The following is a 27,417-nucleotide window of genomic DNA, read 5'->3' on the forward strand; positions in this document are numbered from 1 at the left end:
GTTTTCCCCACCCCAAGGAATGTGATCAACAGGGAGGCGTTATTTAACTACATATATCATTCTCTGTTTTCCCCACCCCAAGGAATGTGATCAACAGGGAGGCGTTATTTAACTACATAAATCATCCTATGTTTTCCCCACCCCAAGGAATGTGATCAACAGGGAGGCGTTATTTAACTACATATATCATCCTCTGTTTTCCCCACCCCAAGGAATGTGATCAACAGGGAGGCGTTATTTAACTACATATATCATTCTCTGTTTTCCCCACCCCAAGGAATGTGATCAACATGGAGGCATTATTTAACTACATATATCATCCTCTGTTTTCCCCACCCCAAGGAATGTGATCAACAGGGAGGCGTTATTTAACTACATATACCATTCTCTGTTTTCCCCACCCCAAGGAATGTGATCAACAGGGAGGCGTTATTTAACTACATAAATCATCCTATGTTTTCCCCACCCCAAGGAATGTGATCAACAGGGAGGCGTTATTTAACTACATATATCATCCTCTGTTTTCCCCACCCCAAGGAATGTGATCAACAGGGAGGCGTTATTTAACTACATATATCATTCTTTGTTTTCCCCACCCCAAGGAATGTGATCAACAGGGAGGCGTTATTTAACTACATATATCATTCTCTGTTTTCCCCACCCCAAGGAATGTGATCAACAGGGAGGCGTTATTTAACTACATATATCATCCTATGTTTTCCCCACCCCAAGGAATGTGATCAACAGGGAGGCGTTATTTAACTACATATATCATTCTCTGTTTCCCCACCCCAAGGAATGAGATCAACAGGGAGGCGTTATTTAACTACAAGTATCACATTGAACACATGTGTCTCTGTTCCCCCACCCCAGGGAACCTGATCCAGAGGGAGGGGGCTGTGTGGACACTGTCAGGCATCATGCTCCCGGAGGAAGGCAAAAAGAAGAAGACGAGGTCATGCCTATCCAGGAGGATGAAGTATGTTGACATGTGACAGAGTGCATTTATATGTTTTTATCCCCCACCATGAATTGGAAGGGCAATATAGGAAGGGTGCTGTCCGTCTGTCCTTCCATCTTTTACGTTTTGTTTCCGGAAACCATGTTGCGAAAACCATGAGAGATATCTCAACCAAACTTGGCACATCGATAGCTTTAGTGGTGAGCTGGTGCCTTTAGATAGTTTGGGATTTAAAAAAAAAATATTTTTCAAGTTTCCATGGCAATGACTTTGACTTAGATTGAAAATGGCGATATTGGCGGAGGATATGAGCATTTCTTGCTTGTTAAGATTATTTTTGCAAAAACATTGATCACGTATGCTCGCCCGTTTGTCTAGTAGGTATTACCTATAGATACTCAGTGACTGCATTGAGAAGAATTTGTTTCCAGGACTCTGATTGAACAGAAGAGAGTGAGAATCCTGGTGTACCGGAACGGGCGGAGCAAGGAGCCCATGGAGGTCGTGGCTGACCTGGCCAACACAGAGGAGGTGAGCTACGCTGTATGTGGTGTCGGCTATGCTGTATGTGGTGTCCGCTATGTTGTATGTGGTGTCGGCTATGCTGTATGTGGTGTCCGCTATGGTGTATGTGGTGTCGGCTATGTTGTATGTGGTGTTGGCTATGTTGTATGTGGTGTCCGCTATGGTGTATGTGGTGTCCGCTATGTTGTATGTGGTGTCCGCTATGGTGTATGTGGTGTCGGCTATGTTGTATGTGGTGTCCGCTATGCTGTATGTGGTGTCCGCTATGGTGTATGTGGTGTCCGCTATGCTGTATGTGGTGTTGGCTATGTTGTATGTGGTGTCCGCTATGGTGTATGTGGTGTCGGCTATGGTGTATGTGGTGTCGGCTATGCTGTATGTGGTGTCCGCTATGGTGTATGTGGTGTCAGCTATGCTGTATGTGGTGTCAGCTATGGTGTATGTGGTGTCGGCTATGCTGTATGTGGTGTCGGCTATGGTGTATGTGGTGTTGGCTATGCTGTATGTGGTGTCCGCTATGGTGTATGTGGTGTCCGCTATGGTGTATGTGGTGTCCGCTATGGTGTATATGGTGTTGGCTATGCTGTATGTGGTGTCCGCTATGCTGTATGTGGTGTCCGCTATGGTGTATGTGGTGTCCGCTATGGTGTATGTGGTGTCCGCTATGTTGTATGTGGTGTCCGCTATGGTGTATGTGGTGTCCGCTATGATGTATGTGGTGTCCGCTATGCTGTATGTGGTGTCCGCTATGTTGTATGTGGTGTCCGCTATGGTGTATGTGGTGTCCGCTATGCTGTATGTGGTGTCGGCTACACTGTATGTGGTGTCAGCTATGCTGTATGTGATGTCGGCTACGCTGTATGTGGTGTCAGCTATGCTGTATGTGGTGTTGGCTATGCTGTTTGTGGTGTCAGCTACACTGTATGTGGTGTCAGCTATGCTGTATGTGATGTCGGCTACGCTGTATGTGGTCTCAGCTATGCTGTATGTGGTGTCCGCTATGCTGTATGTGGTGTCAGCTATGTTGTATGTGGTGTCAGCTATGCTGTATGTGGTGTTGGCTATGTTGTATGTGGTGTCGGCTATGCTGTTTGTGGTGTCAGCTATGCTGTATGTGATGTCGGCTACGCTGTTTGTGGTGTCTGCTATGCTGTATGTGGTGTTGGCTATGGTGTATGTGGTGTCCGCTATGCTGTATGTGGTGTCCGCTATGCTGTATGTGGTGTCCGCTATGTTGTATGTGGTGTCCGCTATGTTGTATGTGGTGTCGGCTACACTGTATGTGGTGTCAGCTATGCTGTATGTGGTGTCCGCTATGTTGTATGTGGTGTCCGCTATGTTGTATGTGGTGTCCGCTATGTTGTATGTGGTGTCAGCTATGTTGTATGTGGTGTCCGCTATGTTGTATGTGGTGTCCGCTATGTTGTATGTGGTGTCCGCTATGTTGTATGTGGTGTCAGCTATGTTGTATGTGGTGTCCGCTATGTTGTATGTGGTGTCTGCTATGCTGTATGTGGTGTCCGCTATGGTGTATGTGGTGTCCGCTATGTTGTATGTGGTGTCCGCTATGGTGTATGTGGTGTCAGCTATGCTGTATGTGGTGTTGGCTACGCTGTATGTGGTGTCGGCTATGCTGTATGTGGTGTCCGCTATGGTGTATGTGGTGTCCGCTATGTTGTATGTGGTGTCCGCTATGCTGTATGTGGTGTTGGCTACGCTGTATGTGGTGTCGGCTATGTTGTATGTGGTGTCTGCTATGCTGTATGTGGTGTCCGCTATGTTGTATGTGGTGTCAGCTATGTTGTATGTGGTGTCAGCTATGTTGTATGTGGTGTCCGCTATGTTGTATGTGGTGTCCGCTATGCTGTATGTGGTGTCGGCTACGCTGTATGTGGTGTCGGCCATGTTGTATGTGGTGAAGATCCAGGGTAGAATAGGTCCTCAGCAATCCATGCTTGCCGTTATAGGCGACTAGTGGGATCGATGCTCATGATGTAAATCACTGGATTGTCTGGTCCAGACTCGATTATTTACAGACCACTGTCATATAGCTGGAATATTGCTGAGTGTAACAAACAAACAAACAAACAAACAAACATGGTGTACACAGGATAGGAATATTTGCGTGGTGCAGATTCTATGTTGAACATTTCAGTTCCTTGTTGCCTGCACGGCCAAGCTGGACCTCCGATGTCACGCCCGCACTCTGTATGACTGGGAGGGCAATGAGATCACCGATCTGTCTGCAAGTAGGTCATAATTACGTCATCTGCTTGGAATACAAGGCATGCTGAATTTCTTCAATGATAGCCCTTCCATTGTGTTACTCTTTCACTACAGAAAGCATGTCACTTAACATGCTTAAGACACAAAGCCATCTCAGCGCTGACACTGTCATATCTTGCATCCTGTCACCTATGGGGACAAATAGTCCCATACTCTTTTCCCCAAGGTCCAGGTCAGTTTGAGGTCCTTTCGGCATATTTACTTTATAGGAATTTATAATCAGTCCTAAGCATCATGTCATATGTTTTCCTCGTTGTCTACTTTCCATTCCATAAGACTCTTAGTTTTACCTTCTACGGAAAGGCATGAACATCGGTAACATGGGGGTCCAAGAAATGAACATGAGGGTCCAAGAAATGAACATGGGGGTCCAAGAAATGAACATGGGGGTCCAAGAAATTAACATGGGGGTCCAAGAAATTAACATGGGGGGCCAAGAATTGAACATGGGGGTCCAAGGCATGAACATGTGACACACTTCAAGACTTACTGATGCCATATCATTGCACATGGTCACAAACCTTTAGCCTTTAATGGTTTGGGATTTCAATGTTAGATGGAAGACATTCAACCTTTGTACACTCTGTGACTTTGGTATATTTCTGTTTATGGTATGTTCTTACAAGAGTAGAAATGTCAGTTATATATAACCATGGTAACATGCAATGTACAGTTTTCATGATTCAAACAGCCAAACTTGTTTGCATCCCAGTCTCACAATGCACCTGATTTGCATCCGGTCAAAATTTGCAAGTGTGTTGGACACAATGACCTTTGTCCAGTAAGCCCTGTACTAATGAAGTGTGTGTTTTGTGCAGCCCCTATTCTGGACGACTGTCTCCAGCCCGGAGGGACGCCTGTCATGGGGCCGCTGTGGGTGTCCATTGGGGAGGGTTTCAGCCCCACAGGCACCGCCGACTTCATCTCCAGCATCAAGCAGATCGTCAAGTCTCGGCTGAAGGAGGTGAAGAAGTACAGGACAGAGGTAGGCAGTGTGAGATGTGGTCCGGGATGTGAGATGTGGTCCGGGATTTGAGATGTGGTCTAGGATGTGAGAGTTGGTCCGGGATGTGAGAGATGGGCCAAGTTGTGAGACGTGGTCCGGGATGTGAGACGTGGTCCGGGATTTGAGAGTTGGGCCAAGATGTGAGAGGTGGTCCAAGTTCTGAGAGGTGGTCTGGGATGCGAGACGTGGTCCGGGATGTGAGACGTGGTCCGGGATGTGAGAGGTGGTCCAAGATGTGAGAGGTGGTCCAAGTTGTGAGAGGTGGTCCAAGTTGTTTGAGGTGGTCTGGGATGCGAGACATGGTCCGGGATGTGAGACATGGTCCGGAATGTGAGACGTGGTCTGGGATGTGAGAGGTGGTCCTGGATGTGAGTGTTGGGCCAAGATGTGAGACGGGGTCCAAGTTCTGAGACGTGGTCTGGGATGTGAGAGGTGGTCCGGAATGCGAGACGTGGTCCAGGATGTGAGACGTGGTCCGGGATGTGAGAGGTGGTCCAAGATGTGAGAGGTGGTCCAAGTTGTGAGAGGTGGTCTGGGATGCGAGACATGATCCGGGATGTGAGACGTGGTCCGGAAAGTGAGACGTGGTCCTGGATGTGAGAGGTGGTCCGGGATGTGAGACGTGGTCCCGGATGTGAGAGGTGGTCCTGGATGTGAGAGTTGGTCCAAGATGTGAGAGGTGGTCCAAGATGTGAGAGGTTGTCCAAGTTGTGAGAGGTGGTCTGGGATGTGAGACATGACCCGGGATGTGAGACGTGGTCCGGAAAGTGAGACGTGGTCCTGGATGTGAGACGTGGTCCGGGATGTGAGACGTGGTCCGGGATGTGAGAGGTGGTCCTGGATGTCAGAGTTGGTCCAAGATGTGAGATGGGGTCCAAGTTGTGAGCATTGGGCCGAGATGTAAGACATGGTCCAAGTTGTGAGACGTGGTCTGGGATGTGAGAGGTGGTCCGGAATGTGAGTTATGTCCCTTTATGATAAAGAAGCAATATTTGTGACCTTCTGTTTCTTGCAATTCCAGATTAATTTCGCCATGAGTGACGAGGACAAGGACAAGGTGACGGTCGCTGCCGTCCTGTCTCTCAAACCGGACCAACTCTATGAAGCCTTGGACAGTGTGAGTACACAATATGACAAGGACTGGTCGGCTCGGAGTCAGTATACTGTGTCTGAGTGGGGTATTCATGTTAACTGCAGCATGGTATCTCAGTGGGCCAGCACTCTAAATCGGCATTTGTCCGGACTAGTACAAGCAGACACATACATACACACGTGCATGCCCGTCGCTATATAAGTGCATCAATCTTGAAAGTGACGTGAGTTATAATCAACACTAAGCTTAGAGACATACTGAGCGAGAACAAAAAACGCTTAACTGATTTTGGTAATGTTCACAATTTGTGAAATTTTTCCATATGGATACTAAAGGCTATATTTGTGTTGTTTCTTCAGGCTGATGATGATGTTGACAAGCTGACAAAAACACTGTCGAGGCTAAAGGTGAAGCTGGATGCACTGGAGGCTGAGAGAGAAAAGGAGGAGGTAGGGAACTCGATGTAACTCTGGACACCACTTAACTCTGGACACTACGCTAATCTGGACAATATGTAACTCTGAACACTACGTAACTCTGGACAACACGTAACTCTGGACACCACGTAACTCTGGACACCACGTAACTCTGGACACCACATAACTCTGGACACCACGTAACTCTGGACACTACGTAACTCTTTACACCACGTAACTCTGAACACTACGTAACTCTGGACAACACGTAACTCTGGACATCACGTAACTCTAGACACCACGTAACTCTGGACACCACGTAACTCTGGACACTACATAACTCTGGACACCACGTAACTCTGGACACTACGTAACTCTGGACACTACGTAACTCTTTACACCACGTAACTCTAAACACTACATAACTCTGGACACCACATAACTCTGGACACTACATAACTCTGGACACCACGTAACTCTGGACACTACATAACTCTGGACACCACGTAACTCTGGACACTACGTAACTCTGGACACTACGTAACTCTTTACACCACGTAACTCTAAACACTACATAACTCTAGACACCACGTAACTCTGGACACCACGTAACTCTGGACACTACATAACTCTGGACACCACGTAACTCTGGACAACATGTAACTCTGGACACTACGTAACTCTTTACACCACGTAACTCTAAAGACTACATAACTCTGGACACCACGTAACTCTGGACACTACATAACTCTGGACACCACGTAACTCTGGACACTACATAACTCTGGACACCACGTAACTCTGGACACTACATAACTCTGGACACCACGTAACTCTGGACACTACGTAACTCTGGACACTACGTAACTCTTTACACTACGTAACTCTAAACACTACATAACTCTGGACACCACATAACTCTGGACACTACATAACTCTGGACACCACGTAACTCTGGACACTACATAACTCTGGACACTACATAACTCTGGACACCACGTACGTCTGGACACTATGTAACTCTGGACACTACATAACTCTGGACACGACGTAACTCTGGACACTACGTAACTCTTTACACCACGTAACTCTAAACACTACATAACTCTGGACACCACATAACTCTGGACACTACATAACTCTGGACACCACGTAACTCTGGACACTACATAACTCTGGACACCACATAACTCTGGACACCACGTACGTCTGGACACTATGTAACTCTGGACACCACGTAACTCTGGACACTACATAACTCTGGACACCACGTAACTCTGGACACCACGTACGTCTGGACACCATGTAACTCTGGACACCACGTAACTCTGGACACTACATAACTCTGGACACCACATAACTCTGGACACTACGTAACTCTGGACACTACGTAACTCTTTACACCGAGTAACTCTAAACACTACATAACTCTGGACACCACATAACTCTGGACACTACATAACTCTGGACACCACGTAATTCTGGACACCACCTAACTCTGGACACCATGTACGTCTGGACACTATGTAACTCTGGACACCACGTAACTCTGGACACTACATAACTCTGGACACCACGTAACTCTGGACACTACGTAACTCTTTACACCACGTAACTCTGAACACTACGTAACTCTGGACAACACGTAACTCTGGACATCACGTAACTCTAGACACCACGTAACTCTGGACACCACGTAACTCTGGACACTACATAACTCTGGACACCACGTAACTCTGGACACTACGTAACTCTAGACACTACGTAACTCTTTACACCACGTAACTCTAAACACTACATAACTCTGGACACCACATAACTCTGGACACTACATAACTCTGGACACCACGTAACTCTGGACACTACATAACTCTGGACACCACGTAACTCTGGACACTACGTAACTCTGGACACTACGTAACTCTTTACACCACGTAACTCTAAACACTACATAACTCTAGACACCACGTAACTCTGGACACCACGTAACTCTGGACACTACATAACTCTGGACACCACGTAACTCTGGACACCATGTAACTCTGGACACTACGTAACTCTTTACACCACGTAACTCTAAAGACTACATAACTCTGGACACCACGTAACTCTGGACACTACATAACTCTGGACACCACGTAACTCTGGACACTACATAACTCTGGACACCACGTAACTCTGGACACTACATAACTCTGGACACCACGTAACTCTGGACACTACGTAACTCTGGACACTACGTAACTCTTTACACTACGTAACTCTAAACACTACATAACTCTGGACACCACATAACTCTGGACACTACATAACTCTGGACACCACGTAACTCTGGACACTACATAACTCTGGACACCATGTAACTCTGGACACCACGTACGTCTGGACACTATGTAACTCTGGACACTACATAACTCTGGACACCACGTAACTCTGGACACTACGTAACTCTTTACACCACGTAACTCTAAACACTACATAACTCTGGACACCACATAACTCTGGACACTACATAACTCTGGACACCACGTAACTCTGGACACTACATAACTCTGGACACCACATAACTCTGGACACCACGTACGTCTGGACACTATGTAACTCTGGACACCACGTAACTCTGGACACTACATAACTCTGGACACCACGTAACTCTGGACACCACGTACGTCTGGACACCATGTAACTCTGGACACCACGTAACTCTGGACACTACATAACTCTGGACACCACATAACTCTGGACACTACGTAACTCTGGACACTACGTAACTCTTTACACCGAGTAACTCTAAACACTACATAACTCTGGACACCACATAACTCTGGACACTACATAACTCTGGACACCACGTAATTCTGGACACCACCTAACTCTGGACACCATGTACGTCTGGACACTATGTAACTCTGGACACCACGTAACTCTGGACACTACATAACTCTGGACACCACGTAACTCTGGACACTACGTAACTCTTTACACCACGTAATTCTAAACACTACATAACTCTGGACACCACATAACTCTGGACACTACATAACTCTGGACACCACGTAACTCTGGACACCACGTAACTCTGGACACCACGTAACTCTGGACACCACGTAACTCTGGACACCACATAACTCTGGACACCACGTAACTCTGGACACTACGTAACTCTTTACACCACGTAACTCTAAACACTACATAACTCTGAACACCACATAACTCTGGACACTACATAACTCTGGACACCACGTAACTCTGGACACTACATAACTCTGGACACCACGTAACTCTGGACACTACGTAACTCTTTACACCACGTAATTCTAAACACTACATAACTCTGGACACCACATAACTCTGGACACTACATAACTCTGGACACCACGTAACTCTGGACACTACATAACTCTGGACACCACGTAACTCTGGACACCACGTACGTCTAGACACTATGTAACTCTGGACACTACGTAACTCTGGACACTACGTAACTCTTAACACTACGTCACTCTGGACAACATGTAACTCTGGACACTACATTACTCTGGACACCACGTAACTCTGGACACTACGTAACTCTGAACACTACGTAACTCTGGACACTACGTAACTCTGGACAACATGTAATTCTGGACACTACATTACTCTGGACACGACGTAACTCTGGACACTACGTAACTCTGGACACTACGTAACTCTGGACACTACGTAACATCCACAGATCAAGTTAGAGTTTACTGTGTAACAATACAGTTTCTCTGTCATTCAGATGTCATTCAGCTTTATTTCTCCCCACCTAGATTCAGAAATGTTCATCTTTGCAAAAGAAAACCATCTGTAAAGACAAGTATATCTTCCACAGTACACCCTTTTGGGTGTAGATGCCATGATGCTCAGAAATGACAGATTGTATAGAATATCCACAGTGATAAAATAGCGCAGCTTTATTACAGACCAGGGGTTCGCTAATCCACCCTATGTTGGTTTGGGAGAGTTGTTCACTAATCCGCCCTATGTTGATTTGGAAGAGTTGTTCACTAATCCACCCTATGTTGATTTGGGAGAGTTGTTCACTAATCCACCCTATGTTGGTTTGGGAGAGTTGTTCACTAATCCATCCAAGGTTGGCACAGGCTTGTTCACTAATCCATCCTATTTTGCTTCAGGCCATGGGAGCGATGTACAAAATGGCGCACATACAGGAACTGAATGTTGACGACAGGCTGCTCGGCACCAAGGGACTCAAACTCAAGGTCAGTGTCACTGGATTGTCTGGTCCGGAATCGATTATTACCATGATTACAAACAAACCAGCAAATTAAATTAAATAAGTAACCAGAACTCAACACCCTCCATATTGTTCACACAGTATAAAATGCACACAGGCCAAACTCCAGTCAGTGGAAGATTGTACACATGTTTTCCTGTATAGGTTTTCAAGCTACATATTCTCACTGGCATTATCTCTTGTGACCATGGTAACAGGTGTACGAGAACGGCATGTCTGAAGGAGCGCAGAACTTCTTCTTCAACCTGAGAGGGGCGTTGAAGGGGATTGGACACGACCGCCCTAAACTCATGGCCCGGGTAAGTTCAACTCAGCATACCTGACAGCATGGAAGCATACTGTTACAGTGAATCAAGGTCTACTGGTCCAGAGGTGAGCTGTTGCAACAGTAGTTATATAAACAGTATTAGCTCCATGGGCCTGCTTGTCCTGAAAGGCGGTAGATTGAATCTGGTGGCCTGGCTGCTTGTCCTGAAAGGTGGTAGAATGGATCTGGTGGTCTGGCTGCTTGTCCTGAAAGGCAGTAGAATGGATCTGGTGTCTGGCTGCTTGTCCTGAAAGGCAGTAGAATGGATCTGGTGGTCTGGCTGCTTGTCCTGAAAGGCAGTAGAATGGATCTGGTGTCTGGCTGCTTGTCCTGAAAGGCAGTAGAATGGATCTGGTGGTCTGGCTGCTTGTCCTGAAAGGCAGTAGAATGGATCTGGTGTCTGGCTGCTTGTCCTGAAAGGCAGTAGAATGGATCTGGTGTCTGGCTGCTTGTCCTGAAAGGTGGTAGAATGGATCTGGTGGTCTGGCTGCTTGTCCTGAAAGGCAGTAGAATGGATCTGGTTTCTGGCTGCTTGTCCTGAAAGGCAGTAGAATGGATCTGGTGGTCTGGCTGCTTGTCCTGAAAGGCGGTAGAATGGATCTGGTGGTCAGACTGCTTGTCCTGAAAGGCAGTAGAATGGATCTGGTGGTCAGACTGCTTGTCCTGAAAGGCAGTAGAATGGATCTGGTGGTCTGGCTGCTTGTCCTGAAAGGCGGTAGAATGGATCTGGTGGTCTGGCTGCTTGTCCTGAAAGGCGGTAGAATGGATCTGGTGTCTGGCTGCTTGTCCTGAAAGGTGGTAGAATGGATCTGGTGGTCTGGCTGCTTGTCCTGAAAGGCAGTAGAATGGATCTGGTGGTCTGGCTGCTTGTCCTGAAAGACAGTAGAATGGATCTGGTGTCTGGCTGCTTGTCCTGAAAGGCAGTAGAATGGATCTGGTGTCTGGCTGCTTGTCCTGAAAGGCAGTATAATGGATCTGGTGGTCTGGCTGCTTGTCCTGAAAGGTGGTAGAATGGATCTGGTGGTCTGGCTGCTTGTCCTGAAAGGCAGTAGAATGGATCTGGTGTCTGGCTGCTTGTCCTGAAAGGTGGTAGAATGGATCTGGTGGTCTGGCTGCTTGTCCTGAAAGGCAGTAGAATGGATCTGGTGTCTGGCTGCTTGTCCTGAAAGGCAGTAGAATGGATCTGGTGGTCTGGCTGCTTGTCCTGAAAGGTGGTAGAATGGATCTGGTGTCTGGCTGCTTGTCCTGAAAGGTGGTAGAATGGATCTGGTGTCTGGCTGCTTGTCCTGAAAGGTGGTAGAATGGATCTGGTGGTCTGGCTGCTTGTCCCGAAAGGCGGTAGAATTGATCTCGTGGTCAGACTGCTTGTCCTGAAAGGCAGTAGAATGGATCTGGTGTCTGGCTGCTTGTCCTGAAAGGCAGTAGAATGGATCTGGTGGTCTGGCTGCTTGTCCTGAAAGGCAGTAGAATGGATCTGGAGGTCAGACTGCTTGTCCTGAAAGGCGGTAGAATGGATCTGGTGGTCTGGCTGCTTGTCCTGAAAGGCAGTAGAATGGATCTGGTGGTCAGACTGCTTGTCCTGAAAGGCGGTAGAATGGATCTGGTGTCTGGCTGCTTGTCCTGAAAGGTGGTAGAATGGATCTGGTGGTCAGACTGCTTGTCCTGAAAGGTGGTAGAATGGATCTGGAGGTCAGACTGCTTGTCCTGAAAGGTGGTAGAATGGATCTGGAGGTCAGACTGCTTGTCCTGAAAGGTGGTAGAATGGATCTGGTGGTCTGGCTGCTTGTCCTGAAAGGCAGTAGAATGGATCTGGTGGTCTGGCTGCTTGTCCTGAAGGTGGTAGAATGGATCTGGTGGTCAGACTGCTTGTCCTGAAAGGCAGTAGAATGGATCTGGTGTCTGGCTGCTTGTCCTGAAAGGCAGTAGAATGGATCTGGTGGTCTGGCTGCTTGTCCTGAAAGGTGGTAGAATGGATCTGGTGGTCAGACTGCTTGTCCTGAAAGGTGGTAGAATGGATCTGGAGGTCAGACTGCTTGTCCTGAAAGGTGGTAGAATGGATCTGGTGGTCAGACTGCTTGTCCTGAAAGACAGTAGAATGGATCTGGTGGTCTGGCTGCTTGTCCTGAAAGGTGGTAGAATGGATCTGGTGGTCTGGCTGCTTGTCCTGAAAGGCAGTAGAATGGATCTGGTGGTCAGACTGCTTGTCCTGAAAGGCGGTAGAATGGATCTGGTGTCTGGCTGCTTGTCCTGAAAGGTGGTAGATTGAATCTGGTGGCCTGGCTACTTGTCCTGAAAGGTGGTAGATTGGATCTGGTGGTCTGGCTGCTTGTCCTGAAAGGCAGTAGAATGGATCTGGTGGCCTGGCTGCTTGTCCTGAAAGGCGGTAGAATGGATCTGGTGTCTGGCTGCTTGTCCTGAAAGGTGGTAGAATGGATCTGGTGTCTGGCTGCTTGTCCTGAAAGGCAGTAGAATGGATCTGGTGTCTGGCTGCTTGTCCTGAAAGGCAGTAGAATGGATCTGGTGGTCTGGCTGCTTGTCCTGAAAGGTGGTAGAATGGATCTGGTGTCTGGCTGCTTGTCCTGAAAGACAGTAGAATGGATCTGGTGTCTGGCTGCTTGTCCTGAAAGGCGGTAGAATTGATCTGGTGGTCAGACTGCTTGTCCTGAAAGGCAGTAGAATGGATCTGGTGTCTGGCTGCTTGTCCTGAAAGGCAGTAGAATGGATCTGGTGGTCTGGCTGCTTGTCCTGAAAGGCAGTAGAATGGATCTGGTGGTCAGACTGCTTGTCCTGAAAGGCGGTAGAATGGATCTGGTGTCTGGCTGCTTGTCCTGAAAGGTGGTAGATTGAATCTGGTGGTCTGGCTACTTGTCCTGAAAGGTGGTAGATTGGATCTGGTGGTCTGGCTGCTTGTCCTGAAAGGCAGTAGAATGGATCTGGTGGCCTGGCTGCTTGTCCTGAAAGGCGGTAGAATGGATCTGGTGTCTGGCTGCTTGTCCTGAAAGGCAGTAGAATGGATCTGGTGGTCAGGCTGCTTGTCCTGAAAGGCATTAGAATGGATCTGGTGGTCTGGCTGCTTGTCCTGAAAGGCAGTAGAATTGATCTGGTGGTCTGGCTGCTTGTCCTGAAAGGTGGTAGAATGGATCTGGTGGTCTGGCTGCTTGTCCTGAAAGGCAGTAGATTGGATCTGGAGGTCTGGCTACTTGTCCTGAGAGGCAGTAGAATGGATCTGGAGGTCTGGCTACTTGTCCTGAAAGGCAGTAGAATGGATCTGTTGGTCTGGCTGCTTGTCCTGAAAGGTGGTAGAATGGATCTGGTGGTCTGGCTGCTTGTCCTGAAAGGCAGTAGAATGGATCTGGTGGTCTGGCTGCTTGTCCTGAAAGGCAGTAGATTGGATCTGGTGTCTGGCTACTTGTCCTGAGAGGCAGTAGAATGGATCTGGAGGTCTGGCTACTTGTCCTGAGAGGCAGTAGAATGGATCTGGTGGTCTGGCTACTTGTCCTGAGAGGCAGTAGAATGGATCTGGTGGTCTGGCTACTTGCCCTGAAAGGCAGTAGAATGGATCTGGAGGTCTGGCTACTTGTCCTGAGAGGTGGTAGAATGGATCTGGTGATTTATAAGCATCCATCTGCGTCAGTAGTCAGAGTCTTAGGATCAGCTAACCATCTCTGGGGAAATTTTAAGAGTGCTGCATTTACTTCCTACATCAGCTGGATGATCTATCCACAGGCTACTGGTTTTATCAATATCTATACAGGTCAGTTGATAATGTTTTATTTAAAAAAACAATAGAATTGACATTTTTAGAATGAGTTGCTGTTCAGACTCATGGATGTCTTTGCAGATCAGTTGATATTGATAGAATCAGTGATTTCAGTTTGAGGACTGTATGAATGTTTACATGTATCTACTGATGCCTACAGTTGCTGGATGAGCTGTCGACAGGGTACTGGTCATCGGGGGGAGTCAACCCCAAACTGAATGCCGTCGCTCAAAAGCTGTACGACAAGTACGGTCGCGAGATCACCAATGTATTGGCTCTGGAGTCTGAGCAGGAGGTGTGGGTGTCGTATGGCGAGGCCTTCATCTGCCCCTTCAGTGAGTACCGCATATCGCCAAAACCTCAAACCCCAAACACCATCTGACCAAGAATAGGTCCCAAGCATTCTATTGTTTGTTATAAGAAGCGATTATGTTTAATCATAAGAGAGAGAATGTAGGAATGTCAATTTCTTTATTATGAGTGAGTGAGTATGGTTTTACGCCGCTTTTAGCAATATTCCAGCAATATGACAGTAGGAGACACTGAGTAATGTGCTTCACACATTGTACCATTAGTGGACAAATGGTGATTAGCAGTGGACAAGTGGTGATTAGCAGTAGACATGGTGATTAGCAGTAGACAAATGGTGATTAGCAGTGGACAAATGGTAATTAGCAGTAAGCAAATGGTAATTAGCAGTGGACAAATGGTAATTAGTAGTAAGCAAATGGTAATTAGCAGTAAGCAAATGGTAATTAGCAGTGGACAAATGGTAATTAGTAGTAAGCAAATGGTAATTAGCAGTAAGCAAATGGTAATGAGCAGTAGACAAATGGTGATTAGCAGTGGACAAATGGTGATTAGCAGTGGACAAGTGGTAATTAGCAGTAGACATGGTGATTAGCAGTAGACAAATTGTGATTAGCAGTGGACAAATGTTAATTAGCCGTAAGCAAATGGTAATTAGCAGTGGACAAATGGTAATTAGCAGTGGACAAATGGTAATTAGCAGTAGGCAAATGGTGATTAGCAGTTGACAAATGATAATTAGCAGTGGACAAATGGTGATTAGCAGTGAACAAAAGGTAATTAGCAGTAGACAAATGGTGATTAGCAGTAGGCAAATGGTAATTAGCAGTAGACAAATGGTGATTAGCAGTGGACAAATGGTAATTAGCAGTAAGCAAATGGTAATTAGCAGTGGACAAATGGTAATTAGCAGTAGGCAAATGGTAATGGTAATTAGCAGTAGGCAAATGGTAATTAGCACTGGACAATAGTAATTAGCAGTAGACAAATGGTGATTAGCAGTAGGCAAATGGTAATTAGCACTGGACAATAGTAATTAGCAGTAGACAAATGGTGATTAGCAGTAGGCAAATGGTAATTAGCACTGGACAAATGGTGATTAGCAGTAGACATGGTGATTAGCAGTAGACAAATGGTGATTAGCAGTAGGCAAATGGTAATTAGCAGTAGACAAGTGGCTATTGGATCTGCCTCAGTTATTTGTTTCATTGCACAATGAGGGCATTGGACTTTAATCATAATATAACCACTGGTTTGTCTGGCTGCAATTATGGGGATTGCCGCAGTTATCACCTTCTTGCTCTTGTGAATTATTCCATGAGCCATTCAAGCCATAAGCAGCTACTGTGAAACTCCTTTAACATCATGTGTCATCATAGATTTGTAACTTCAAAGGTTAGCAGAACGGCACAATGGCTTGATAGTGCCACTTGTCTTGAACTATGACCACCTGATTATATATGGTCTATGGCCCTATCACTTCCAGTCAATGAGGGGGCACGGGTGGCCCAGTCGTCTAAGGCGCCGCGATTCGCTGTCTTTGGTATTTCATGTTTGTTTTTCATGTATTGCAAGTTGTTGTCATATTTGCAGCCTACTGTGTGGAGCTTTTCTTCGACAAAGCCACCAAGCTGGAGATCGAGGGAGCCACTCATGTGGTGCGTGAACCACTGATGCAGGAAGACGCCCAGGCCACTGACGAGTACGTAGAGCATCCCTGAGAAGATCAGGGTTAGAACTGGTCATAAGAGACGACTAACGCGATCGGACGTTCAGGCTCACTGACTTGTTTGATGCTTGTCATTTTATCCCAAATGTGTAGAATGACGGTCATGATGTCATTCATTAGATTGTCTGGTCCAGACTCAATTATTTAGACTGCCATCATGTAGCTGGAATTTTGCTTAGTGTGGCGTTAAACAACAAACAAAACAAAAGGTAGAACTTGTGGCAAAATAAGGAAAGTAGTATATTCTAAGTTAATACTTGTAAGTTGTATGATAGCATCTGTTGTTGTAAGGAAAGTAGTATTTTCCAAGTTAATACTTGTAGGATGTATGAAATCATCTGTAGTTGTAATGAAAGTAGTATTTTTACAACTACAAATGCTTTCATACATCCTACAAGAATCTGTAGTTGTAAGAAAGTTAGTATTTTCCAAGTTAATACTTGTTAAGTTGTATGATAGCATCTGTAGTTGTAATGAAAGTAGTATTTTCCAAGTTAATACTTGTAGGATGTATGGAAGCATCCGTAGTTGTAGTGAAAGTAGTTTCTTCTAAGTTAATCCTTGTAGGATGTATGATAGCATCTGTTGTTGTATGGTAGATAGTACAACTCTGTGTTTCTCCTTCAGACATGGTCAGTGGGATGCGACCATCGGCTTCCCAGTGATGTACGAGTCTGCCATGGCTGATCTGATGATGCAGGACCCGGACAAGATGAAGTGGATGACGGAGTGTGCGGAGGTCGATGAACGAGGCTTCTACCTGCTACATAAGGTCAGGGTGCTGCTGGTGTTTTTGTTTCTATGCTGTTCATGACACTGGTGATATATTGGTTTCTGCTGTTGTTCAAGAAAATCAATTTTGCCACAGGTAATTTTTGGGATGAACTTATGTGATACTTTTTAGTATTATGTGATTTGAACATAATCTTCACATTTAGCATGATTACTTCGGGCTTTCCTCCCACATTAAGCTGACACACCGTGATATAACTGGAATACTGTTATATGTGGCGTTAAACCCAACTCACTCACTCACATTTGGCATGAGACATGGGACATGGCACTGACTTCAGTGTAGGATGGGAATTGATTTCTTAACTTGTCCTATGGTTAGATGGGCTGAAGGTTTCAAAAACACTTCTGAGACATTTTGAGAACTAACCCTCCTGAACACACTAAAACATGTGTTTTTTACTTATCCTGCATTAGTCCTTAATGCATTCACTGCTTACTTACGACAACTAGAAGGACAGCGCTGCGAAGGTCCTGGGTGAAGAAATAAAATGTTGTTCTCAAGTCCCAATCAGTGGCCTTCCGTTGCTGTCCTGTGACCTTGATGACGTCTAAGGTCATCTTTACATCACTGCTTGTCGCAGCACAGCTAGGACGTGTCCCAGCGGAGCTCTCCTTTTGGATTAATTTTAGACCTTCAGTTTGTCTACAATCTTAAAAATTGATCTGCGATGGGTGATGTACAGGAAAATTACATTAAGTAATACGTTACCACTGTTATACCGAGGCTGTTGTCTCCCACAACTGGGATCCCCACGATCGTTGCCCGCGGTGCAGGGTTCCTTGCGGGGACACCCGGTGCACCCTGTGCGAAGGTCTGGGGCCTGCAGAGTTTGAGCGGTACCGGCTGTACGTACAGTCCGTCTCCACCCCTGTGGTGGCCGGTTCGTCCTGTCGGGGTCCCCGTGCGGGTACCACCTCCTCGGCTGCGGCGGATCCCCTTGCGGCCCTCGGGCTGTCTGGGGATTCCGTCGCCGCATTGTTGTCGAAACTTGTGGACTCCAAGCTGCATGAGGTAATTGAGATCTCTGTGGTAGATTTCGCTATAGCAGCAGTTGTGGGAGACAACAGCCTCGGTATAACAGTGGTAACGTATTACTTATAGAATATTCCGAATAGGAAAATTCTACAAATCATGCTCTGATGGTTTTAAAGGTTAAAAGTTAATGGACAAATTTGCCATTTTTTTATTGGTTGGCAGTATAGTTTGTTGGGAGATGAATCATATTGAGAATTGCGCCCTGAGATCAGAATGACTTGTACAAGATAATCATGCCCTGTCTGTTACAGAAACGCAAGGACCTGGCGCTGTACCCAGAGCTTGTTGTCAATGAGAAGTTCCGTCTGCGTCCCGATGACAAGCGCCCGGCGGAGAGTGAAGTCCGTCGCAGGAAGGAACTGCAGACATGGGTCATCACACAGGTCCGTTACCTTGACAACCACTCGCTCAGAACGAGTCACAATGTTATATTTTAAATCTGTCCATGTACACAATTTGTAGGCCTGTCAATCATGCACTGTCAGTGGTAGGTGGGTGAGTGGATGTAGGTCAGCAGTGTCTGGCTGGATGTTTATCACCTATAAGGGTTTGCTTGGTCCATTCATTTATTCGTGAAAGATAATTGAGATTTCTGCATGACAGTGTGGTTATTCTGTTAGCAAGGGGCAAGTGAACTGACAGATCTACTTTGATATGTTGAATGTACAGTAAGGGGCCTGTATGCAGGTTACAGGTGCGGTGTTCCACAAATTGTGCACTGGAATATCAGATGTAATAAGTCTTCACATTAACAACAAGTGGATTAAAGTGCAGAAAAAATGAAAATTCTCTGTCTGAACATAAAAGTTCCTCTTCTCATAGGGATGATTGAGTCGGGCATGATTTGGGGCTGTGTCATATCTTCTTTGATTTAATGTTAACATTGGTTTAATTGTTTAAATATTTCATTGCTTATAGTTTTACATATGAACCTACCTAATATAGGTACATTGTTGTGATATCTACATTGTTGTCCCGACAGTCCGGCTACATCATATGTAAGTTCATGCCTCAGCTGTGTCTGGGTGTGTCCGACACGACGGTCAAGGGACGCTTCTTTGACCGAGACGCGGAGATGGAGGGACAGGTCGTCACACTGCAGAAGAAGATGGCACAGAACCCCAACCAGATGTGGAGGTTTACGACGGACGCCACCATCGCATCTGTGGTGAGTGTCTTCTGTATCACATGACACAACACAATAGGACATGACATGACATGACACCATATGACACAACATGACATGATATGACACAACACAATATGACATGCAATGACATGACACAATATGACACAGCACAATATCACATGACACAACACAATAGGACATGACATGACATGACACCATATGACACAACATGACATGATATGACACAACACAATATGACATGCAATGACATGACACAGTATGACACAGCACAATATCACATGACACAATCTGGCATGACATGACACCATATGACACAACATGACATATGACACAACACAATATCACATGCAATGACATGACACAATAAGACACAGCACAATATCACATAACACAATCTGGCATGACATGACACCATATGACACAACATAACATGACATGACACAAACAGAAAGAAACAATATGACATAACACAATATGCCAGAGCAAGACACAATATGTCATGACATGACACAGCATGACACAGTATGCCATGAAATGACACAATATGATGCAACACAGTAATATAACATGCCCTGACACAATATGATACAACATGACATAATATGATGTACAACACCTCTCAGGTATACTACAACACATCTGTCGAAGAACACAACACAACACCACAAGACACAACTCACTGTTATGCTACAACACTGATACACATGACTCTGTCCTCATGAACATCAGGGTTACAAAAGGCCTTCAGCAACCCATTCATGTCTCCTCCTGTGAAAATCCGGGTTAGAATTGGCCTTCAGCAACCCATGCTTGTCTCCTCCTGTGAACATCCAGGTTAGAATTGGCCTTCAGCAACCCATGCTTGTCTCCGCCTGTGAACATCCAGGTTAGAATTGGCCTTCAGCAACCCATGCTTGCCGCCCCTGTGAACATCTGAGTTAGAATTGGCCTTCATGAACCCATGGTTGCCGCCCCCTGTGAACATCCGGGTTAGAATTGGCCTTCAGCAACCCATGCTTGCCGCTCCTGTGAACATCTGAGTTAGAATTGGCCTTCATGAACCCATGGTTGCCGCCCCCTGTGAACATCCAGGTTAGAATTGGCCTTCAGCAACCCATGCTTGTCTCCTCCTGTGAACATCCAGGTTAGAACTGGCCTTCAGCAACCCGTGCTTGCCGCCCCTGTGAACATCCAGGTTAGAATTGGCCTTCAGCAACCCATGCTTGCCGCCCCTGTGAACATCCAGGTTAGAATTGGCCTTCAGCAACCCATGCTTGCCGCCCCTGTGAACATCCAGGTTAGAATTGGCCTTCAGCAACCCATGCTTGCCGCCCCTGTGAACATCCAGGTTAGAATTGGCCTTCAGCAACCCATGCTTGCCGCCCCCTGTGAACAGCAAACAAACAAACACATCTCTCTGCACTACCACAACATAATACAACACAACAAGACACCTCTCTGTCAACAACACAACAAGACACCACTCTGTCAACAACACAACACTACAAGACACCTCTCTGTCAACAATACCACACTACAAGTTTATAGTTGAAACAATTATTAAGTTTCAGTCAATTGTAACATCGGGTTAGGGAACCAATAAAACATTCCTAATCAATCAACATCTTCATTCATAACTCCTCCCAGATCAGTTAGACTGTTAGTTCTGATGAATGATTATTCTGATGCTCCAGTCTGGTGTGATCAATAAACTTCTTCATGTCACATGATTGACACATTTGAATATATCCGTGTTTTCGTTTCTAGGCATGTCCCGACAAAGTGCTGACCTATCTCGGCAACAAGTTTGGAGATGACGAGTCGTATACGGAGAATCCCCCAGAGGGCAGCAAGTCCGGAGTCCGCGTGTATCTCATCGTGTCGGAACCCAAGTCACGGAAGGAGGGCTCCTGTCAGAGGTGGGTGTCACAGATAAACAACATCTTTGGCTTCTGTAGTTACCATGGGTTCGGGATAAACTAGGTCCCCAGTACCTCACCCTTGTCTCTCTGTGGGTTCAGGATAAACTAGGTCCCCAGTACCTCACCCTTGTCTCTCTGTGGGTTCAGGATAAACTAGGTCCCCAGTACCTCACCCTTGTCTCTCTGTGGGTTCGGGATAAACTAGGTCCCCAGTACCTCACCCTTGTCTCTCTGTGGGTTCAGGATAAACTAGGTCCCCAGTACCTCACCCTTGTCTCTCTGTGGGTTCGGGATAAACTAGGTCCCCAGTACCTCACCCTTGTCTCTCTGTGGGTTCAGGATAAACTAGGTCCCCAACCTCACCCCTCTCTCTCTGTGGGTTCAGGATAACCTAGGTCCCCAACCTCACCCTTATCTCTCTGTTGGTTCAGGATAAACTAGGTCCCCAGTACCTCACCCTTGTCTCTCTGTGGGTTCAGGATAAACTAGGTCCCCAGTACCTCACCCTTGTCTCTCTGTGGGTCAGGATAAACTAGGTCCCCAGTACCTCACCCTTGTCTCTCTGTGGGTCAGGATAAACTAGGTCCCCAGTACCTCACCCTTGTCTCTCTGTGGGTCAGGATAAACTAGGTCCCCAGTACCTCGCCCTTGTCTCTCTGTGGGTTCAGGATAAACTAGGTCCCCAGTACCTCACCCTTGTCTCTCTGTGGGTTCAGGATAAACTAGGTCCCCAGTACCTCACCCTTGTCTCTCTATGGGTTCGGGATAACCTAGGTCCCCAGTACCTCACCCTTATCTCTCTGTTGGTTCAGGATAAACTAGGTCCCCTGTACCTCACGCTTGTCTCCCTGTGGGTTCAGGATAAACTACGTCGGAGTGAGCCTAGTTGGTAGTTCCTTGGCTTGTGATGCTGATGGCCGAGGTTCAAATCGCTACGAATGATTCTTCCCCTGCCTGTTGTACTGAAGCTGACCACTGTTTTACAGGTTTGGTCTGAAGCAGGAAAAGTTTGACAACCTGGGACAGTGGAAGTACACACAGGCTAGAAACTCTGAGTGGCACAAGCTGGCTTACTCGTGGCCCATCACTACGGAAGGAGAGCTCAATGAGGTAACTCACTGTTTTATAGTCACACAAGGCCCATCACTACAGAAGGAGAGCTCAATGAGGTAACTCACTATGTTATAGTCATACAAAACCCATCACTTTTCTGCAGCAAATGTCATGCTAATAGTGTCTTAAACGCAGCAGAGTAAACTGAGAGCCAGCATGTTTCAAAAACTGTAGGCCCAGTGGAAACACCGTAGACCCAGTGGAAACACCGTAGACCCTAACATTTGAGCTGAAGCAGGGAGACATACACCTGCAATATAAATTACAAAACACAACCAGTCAACCAGAGGCTTTTACAGCTATCACACCGAGTTTTCAGAGACTCTGGGCTCATACATGAAGCCTACATTTATCAAGGAAATTATCAGTTTGTAAAACATCTTTGCGACTACATCATACACCATTTAAAAAGTCTAATCCTACTATTTATAAATATCAAAGTTCTGTTTATCACATTACTTAAATAATGCTTAACAAATAATTACTTAAAAAACTGCAGGCCGTAAGGGCCTGCTGAAATAAAAAACTGTCAGCCCAAGAACAAATCTGTCGGCCTCGGGCCTTTGGGCCTTCGGGCCAGTCTATTTCAAACACTGCTTGCCAAAAACAATTCCCAAATTGGAATCAAACATTTCCCACATTCTGTTATTGTGGTCATGACTTCAGAGATGACGTATATTTTTCTGATAACATGGCCAAAAAAGAAGAAAGGGCTTTCGTCTTCTTTCTACTTAGATGTATTGAAGGCAATGTTAAAATACCTTTGACTTTAAGAAAATATAATGTGTAAAAGCAAACTCAAACAAAATTTTGAACAAAGCGACGTCATTTCACAAATAACCTGCCAAATGCACTGAAGTTCAGATCTTTTCTCTATCCCTGTGTTCTGTCAGGTAAGTCAATCAGGAGGTACCCAGGGCTTCAGGAGACACTTGTCAGTTCTACTTGAACTTGCAGGAGGTTTGTTAAAGCTAAAGAATTTGTGCTGAGACTCCTGAAGATTTTCTATGACTGTTTTATGTTTACAGAGATATGACTGGCCGATGGAGGGCTACTTGATGCCGCACGCCCCGCCGCTACACAAGTCCGACAAGAAGTCTGGCCTCACAGGAGGTAAGGGCTCTCCAGCACTGTTGCCATCTTGTTATCACTGGAATGTGTCTCTGTAATCACAATAGGCTAGACTCCTGTATCTTGTGATATGCCTATCTCATGTATCTTGTGATATGCCTATCTCATGTACCTTGTGATATGCCTATCTCATGTACTTTGTGATATGCCTATCTCCTGTACCTTGTAATATGCCTATCTCATGTACCTTGTGATATGCCTATCTCATGTACCTTGTGATATGGCTTATCACAAGGTACATGAGGAAGGCATATTGTGGCTTATCACAAGGTACATCATGACAGGTGACAGGAGGGTATTTATGTTAAGCACCCATGTTTGGGTAATATTGTCCTGTTCTGATACTGCCTATTGTTTCATGATTGTCAGCGAAGTAGTCTGAGATCGTATCGGGTCTGGTATTTACTGTGTAAATATTACTTTTTTAAAATGGATACAGAATTACAACATGAATTGATGCATGGGTTTGTGTATGCACCTTTGTGTGGTCAGGTGTAAATTATTGATGCATCGATGCATCATTGAATCAGTGAATCAGTGAATGGGGACACCTATTCATTGTATCATTATTCTTTGCTTGAAGTAAGTGAGCATTATTTCAGCCATATAGAGACTTCTTTGCTTGAAGAAAATATTGGAATTAGTACATTGAGAAAAAAAAAAATCGAGAAGCTTGATGAGATACTGTTATCAACTGGCCTCAGCAACCCAAGCTCGTCTCCCCCTGTGAACATCCGTGTTACAATAGGTCTTCAGCAATCCATGCTTGTCATTAGAGGTGAATAACGTGGTCAGGCTCGCTGACTTGGTTGAAGCATGTCATCTTGTTCCAATTGCTTAGACAGAAGCTCATGATGTCAATCACTAGATTGTCTGGTCAAGGCTCGATTAATTACAGACCGCGTCATATAGGTGAGATATTGATGAGTGCAGTGTGAAACAACAAACTGATGTGTTATAATTGTATGTCATCTTTGTAGTTTTGACTGCATGGGTGAAAGGTTACAAGGATCTATGCGCAGCATGGACAGCAGGATGCTGAGGTTATAGTTCCGAGTTGATTGTTTCAGTGGCTCCGCTGCGTCTGTGGGTGATGAAGAATGGGGAGAGAGATAAAACCACAGCGCTACAGATTGTCGGGCCCAATTTGACAACGGTGAGCCATAGAAGCTTGTTATCTCTGTAACCTCTGATAGTTTGTTTTGTTCTGAAAAGGTCTACCGTATGTAAAAATATTGATAATTTTGTAATGAGATCAGTGCCATATTTGTGACCCACTTTGTTTTACATTGACACCTGTGACAAACAAGGGCTGCAGTCACTGTCATCACGGCGAAATTCAAACCTTAAGTATACTAATGAAAAAAAGTAACTGCGCTTCACGTGAAGTGGTGTAAATGTTACTGAAAATAACAACATTTGGTCATCTGTCTGATCAATGTCTTGTAATAACAAATTCATTGACAAACCCATGCCTGGTAATGGGAGACAATGACCCCATGACTGAAGTGAGGGGTGGTGTAACAACCCTATAAACAATCGGGTGTGACGGGCGAGCCAGCCTGGGGAATGTTGTTCCGAATGTCAACCAAAGATTGGGCCCTCTGAGCGTTACAGGCTGATTCTGGTCCTGTTGTTGGCATCGTTCCATCTCATCCGGTTGGGTAGCCTAGTTGTTAAAGCGTTCACTCGTCGCGCCGAAGACCCAGGTTCGATTCCCGACATGGGTACAATGTGTGAAGCCCCGCCTTGATATTGCTGGAATATTGCTAAAAGCGGCGTAAAACCATACTCACTCACTCACTATCTCATCCCAGACATGTTCAGTGGAGAGAGGTCTGGAGAAACAGCCTGTCATGGCATTACAGCAATATTATGCTACCTCATCAAGTCTGTTACAACATGTGGGGAACATCATCCAGCTGCATCGTGATGTTACGTCCCTGCATTTGCACAAAGGGTAGAACATGATCTGGAACAATACCTCCTGGTAGCGTACGCCATTCAAGTTGCCTTTAACAATGAAGATTTGTGTTCTTCCATGAATTTAGTGTTGCTGAAACGTTCTCCCGGACGCCTGTAGACCCTTGCACAGCCGTTAGTGCTGTCTAGATAAAAGCTGGCATCAGATACTATCCCAGTTCTGTCCTCTGGACCTCAGATGCTGTCTAGACTAAACTAGGCTTGCCTGACGGGATGTGGAAGCAAACTTGGGCATATTGCCAGACGTTGTGGTTTAATGTTGTGCTCCCTCAACCGGTTGGTTGCGTACGGTTATGCCACTAATTGATCTCAAACTAAGAATTGTTTGAGTTTTTAATGTGGCTGTTCATTCTGTAGATGCACAAAAGAATATTGTTATCTTGTTGACATTATGTCATACATGGACGACCGTCCCTGGCACGTCATGAGTGTTACCCTCCTGTAGATAACGTCTCCAATTTAAAGTTATCTGCCCTTGATTTTCCTCTTGCTTCAGACCTGGGCCCACTTGCACAAAATGATTTTAGCGCTAAGTTCTGTTGTAAGCCTTTGCTAAAGTATGGGAGTTACAATCATCTTAGCGCTAAGATCACTTTGTGTAAGTGGGCCCTGTTTGTTTTGCTTGGTCATTATGTCCTCCACAGTGATAACATGCTTACCTTGTGTCCTGTAGAAACATGGAGTGATGAGAGACTGCTGTGTGTCTGTCTGGAGCAGCTTGTGTCCAAAAGGCAAAAGGCCACAATTTGCGCAATCTCATTAAAATCAGACCCTAGTTCTCGCAACCACTAAACAAACATCTGAAGACGTCCCATTAGGGGTCACGTCAGAACGACCTTTCATCCGACCAATCAGAGCGTTGCTTACCAGATCATGAAAGTGACAGTCGGAATGTGATTTCTAATCATACAACCTCGAACACTTTAACACGGGATATTCCGAACGATAGCTACGGGTTTAACGACTGAATCCATACAATCTAGACCATCTATTAGCCATTCCCGAATGTTCTTTTGTTCAGGTTTCAAATTTGAAATCGAGAATTTTGTCAAAATATGTTTTGAAGAGTAGACGCCAATTTGAAAATAGTGCCGTAAAGCACGAGAAAGCTGCCATCTGATTGGACAATCGATTGGTCAGTCAAAGTTCGCGCAAGGTCGGTCTGACGTGACCCGTTATGTGATGTCATCAGATCTTTGTTTAGCGGTAGCGAGAACTGAGATCTGATTTTACTGAGATTGCAATTTGCATCACATTGGGTTTTCCCCCACCTTAAGCTGACACTGATATCGTTGAAATACCCTTCAAAGTGGTATTAAAAGCCCATCACTCACTCACTCACTCAGATGATGAAGGAGGCCCCCAAGAAGGACAAGAAGGATGGTGGACGCGGCAGAAAGAAGGACACGCCTGTGAATCATGCTGACTCTGTTGACATCGACGTCACCATTGGCGACCTCACCGTCAGGGAGCTGGAGTTTCTCATGGTAAGTCCTGGTCAAGAAGTTGATGCTTTAATCTGATCAGTCATAAAATGTTGATGCCTCAATCTGATTGGTTGTAAAATGTTGATGCCTCAATCTGATTGGTTGTAAAATATTGATGCCTCAATC

General features: G+C 45.7%; 1 protein-coding gene across 1 annotated transcript in view; it reads left to right on the top strand.

The window, feature by feature from the left end:
- Positions 1-27,417, top strand: part of LOC139466820 (doublecortin domain-containing protein 1-like) — a 61,940-nt gene that overhangs the window by 8,193 nt on the left and 26,330 nt on the right. The window contains exons 7-24 of the mRNA XM_071248518.1: positions 874-979; positions 1,393-1,492; positions 3,642-3,735; positions 4,591-4,757; positions 5,800-5,895; positions 6,231-6,320; positions 10,448-10,534; positions 10,767-10,868; positions 14,797-14,971; positions 16,539-16,647; positions 17,302-17,446; positions 18,757-18,888; positions 19,488-19,673; positions 21,423-21,574; positions 22,564-22,687; positions 23,719-23,803; positions 24,892-24,977; positions 27,151-27,291. Coding sequence (XP_071104619.1) covers positions 874-979; positions 1,393-1,492; positions 3,642-3,735; positions 4,591-4,757; positions 5,800-5,895; positions 6,231-6,320; positions 10,448-10,534; positions 10,767-10,868; positions 14,797-14,971; positions 16,539-16,647; positions 17,302-17,446; positions 18,757-18,888; positions 19,488-19,673; positions 21,423-21,574; positions 22,564-22,687; positions 23,719-23,803; positions 24,892-24,977; positions 27,151-27,291 — 2,177 coding nt within the window. The remainder of the gene's footprint in view (positions 1-873; positions 980-1,392; positions 1,493-3,641; positions 3,736-4,590; positions 4,758-5,799; positions 5,896-6,230; positions 6,321-10,447; positions 10,535-10,766; positions 10,869-14,796; positions 14,972-16,538; positions 16,648-17,301; positions 17,447-18,756; positions 18,889-19,487; positions 19,674-21,422; positions 21,575-22,563; positions 22,688-23,718; positions 23,804-24,891; positions 24,978-27,150; positions 27,292-27,417) is intronic.

Source organism: Haliotis cracherodii, unplaced genomic scaffold, assembly GCF_022045235.1.
Source record: "Haliotis cracherodii isolate W230 unplaced genomic scaffold, xgHalCrac1.p SCAF_19, whole genome shotgun sequence".
Lineage (NCBI taxonomy): Eukaryota > Metazoa > Mollusca > Gastropoda > Lepetellida > Haliotidae > Haliotis > Haliotis cracherodii.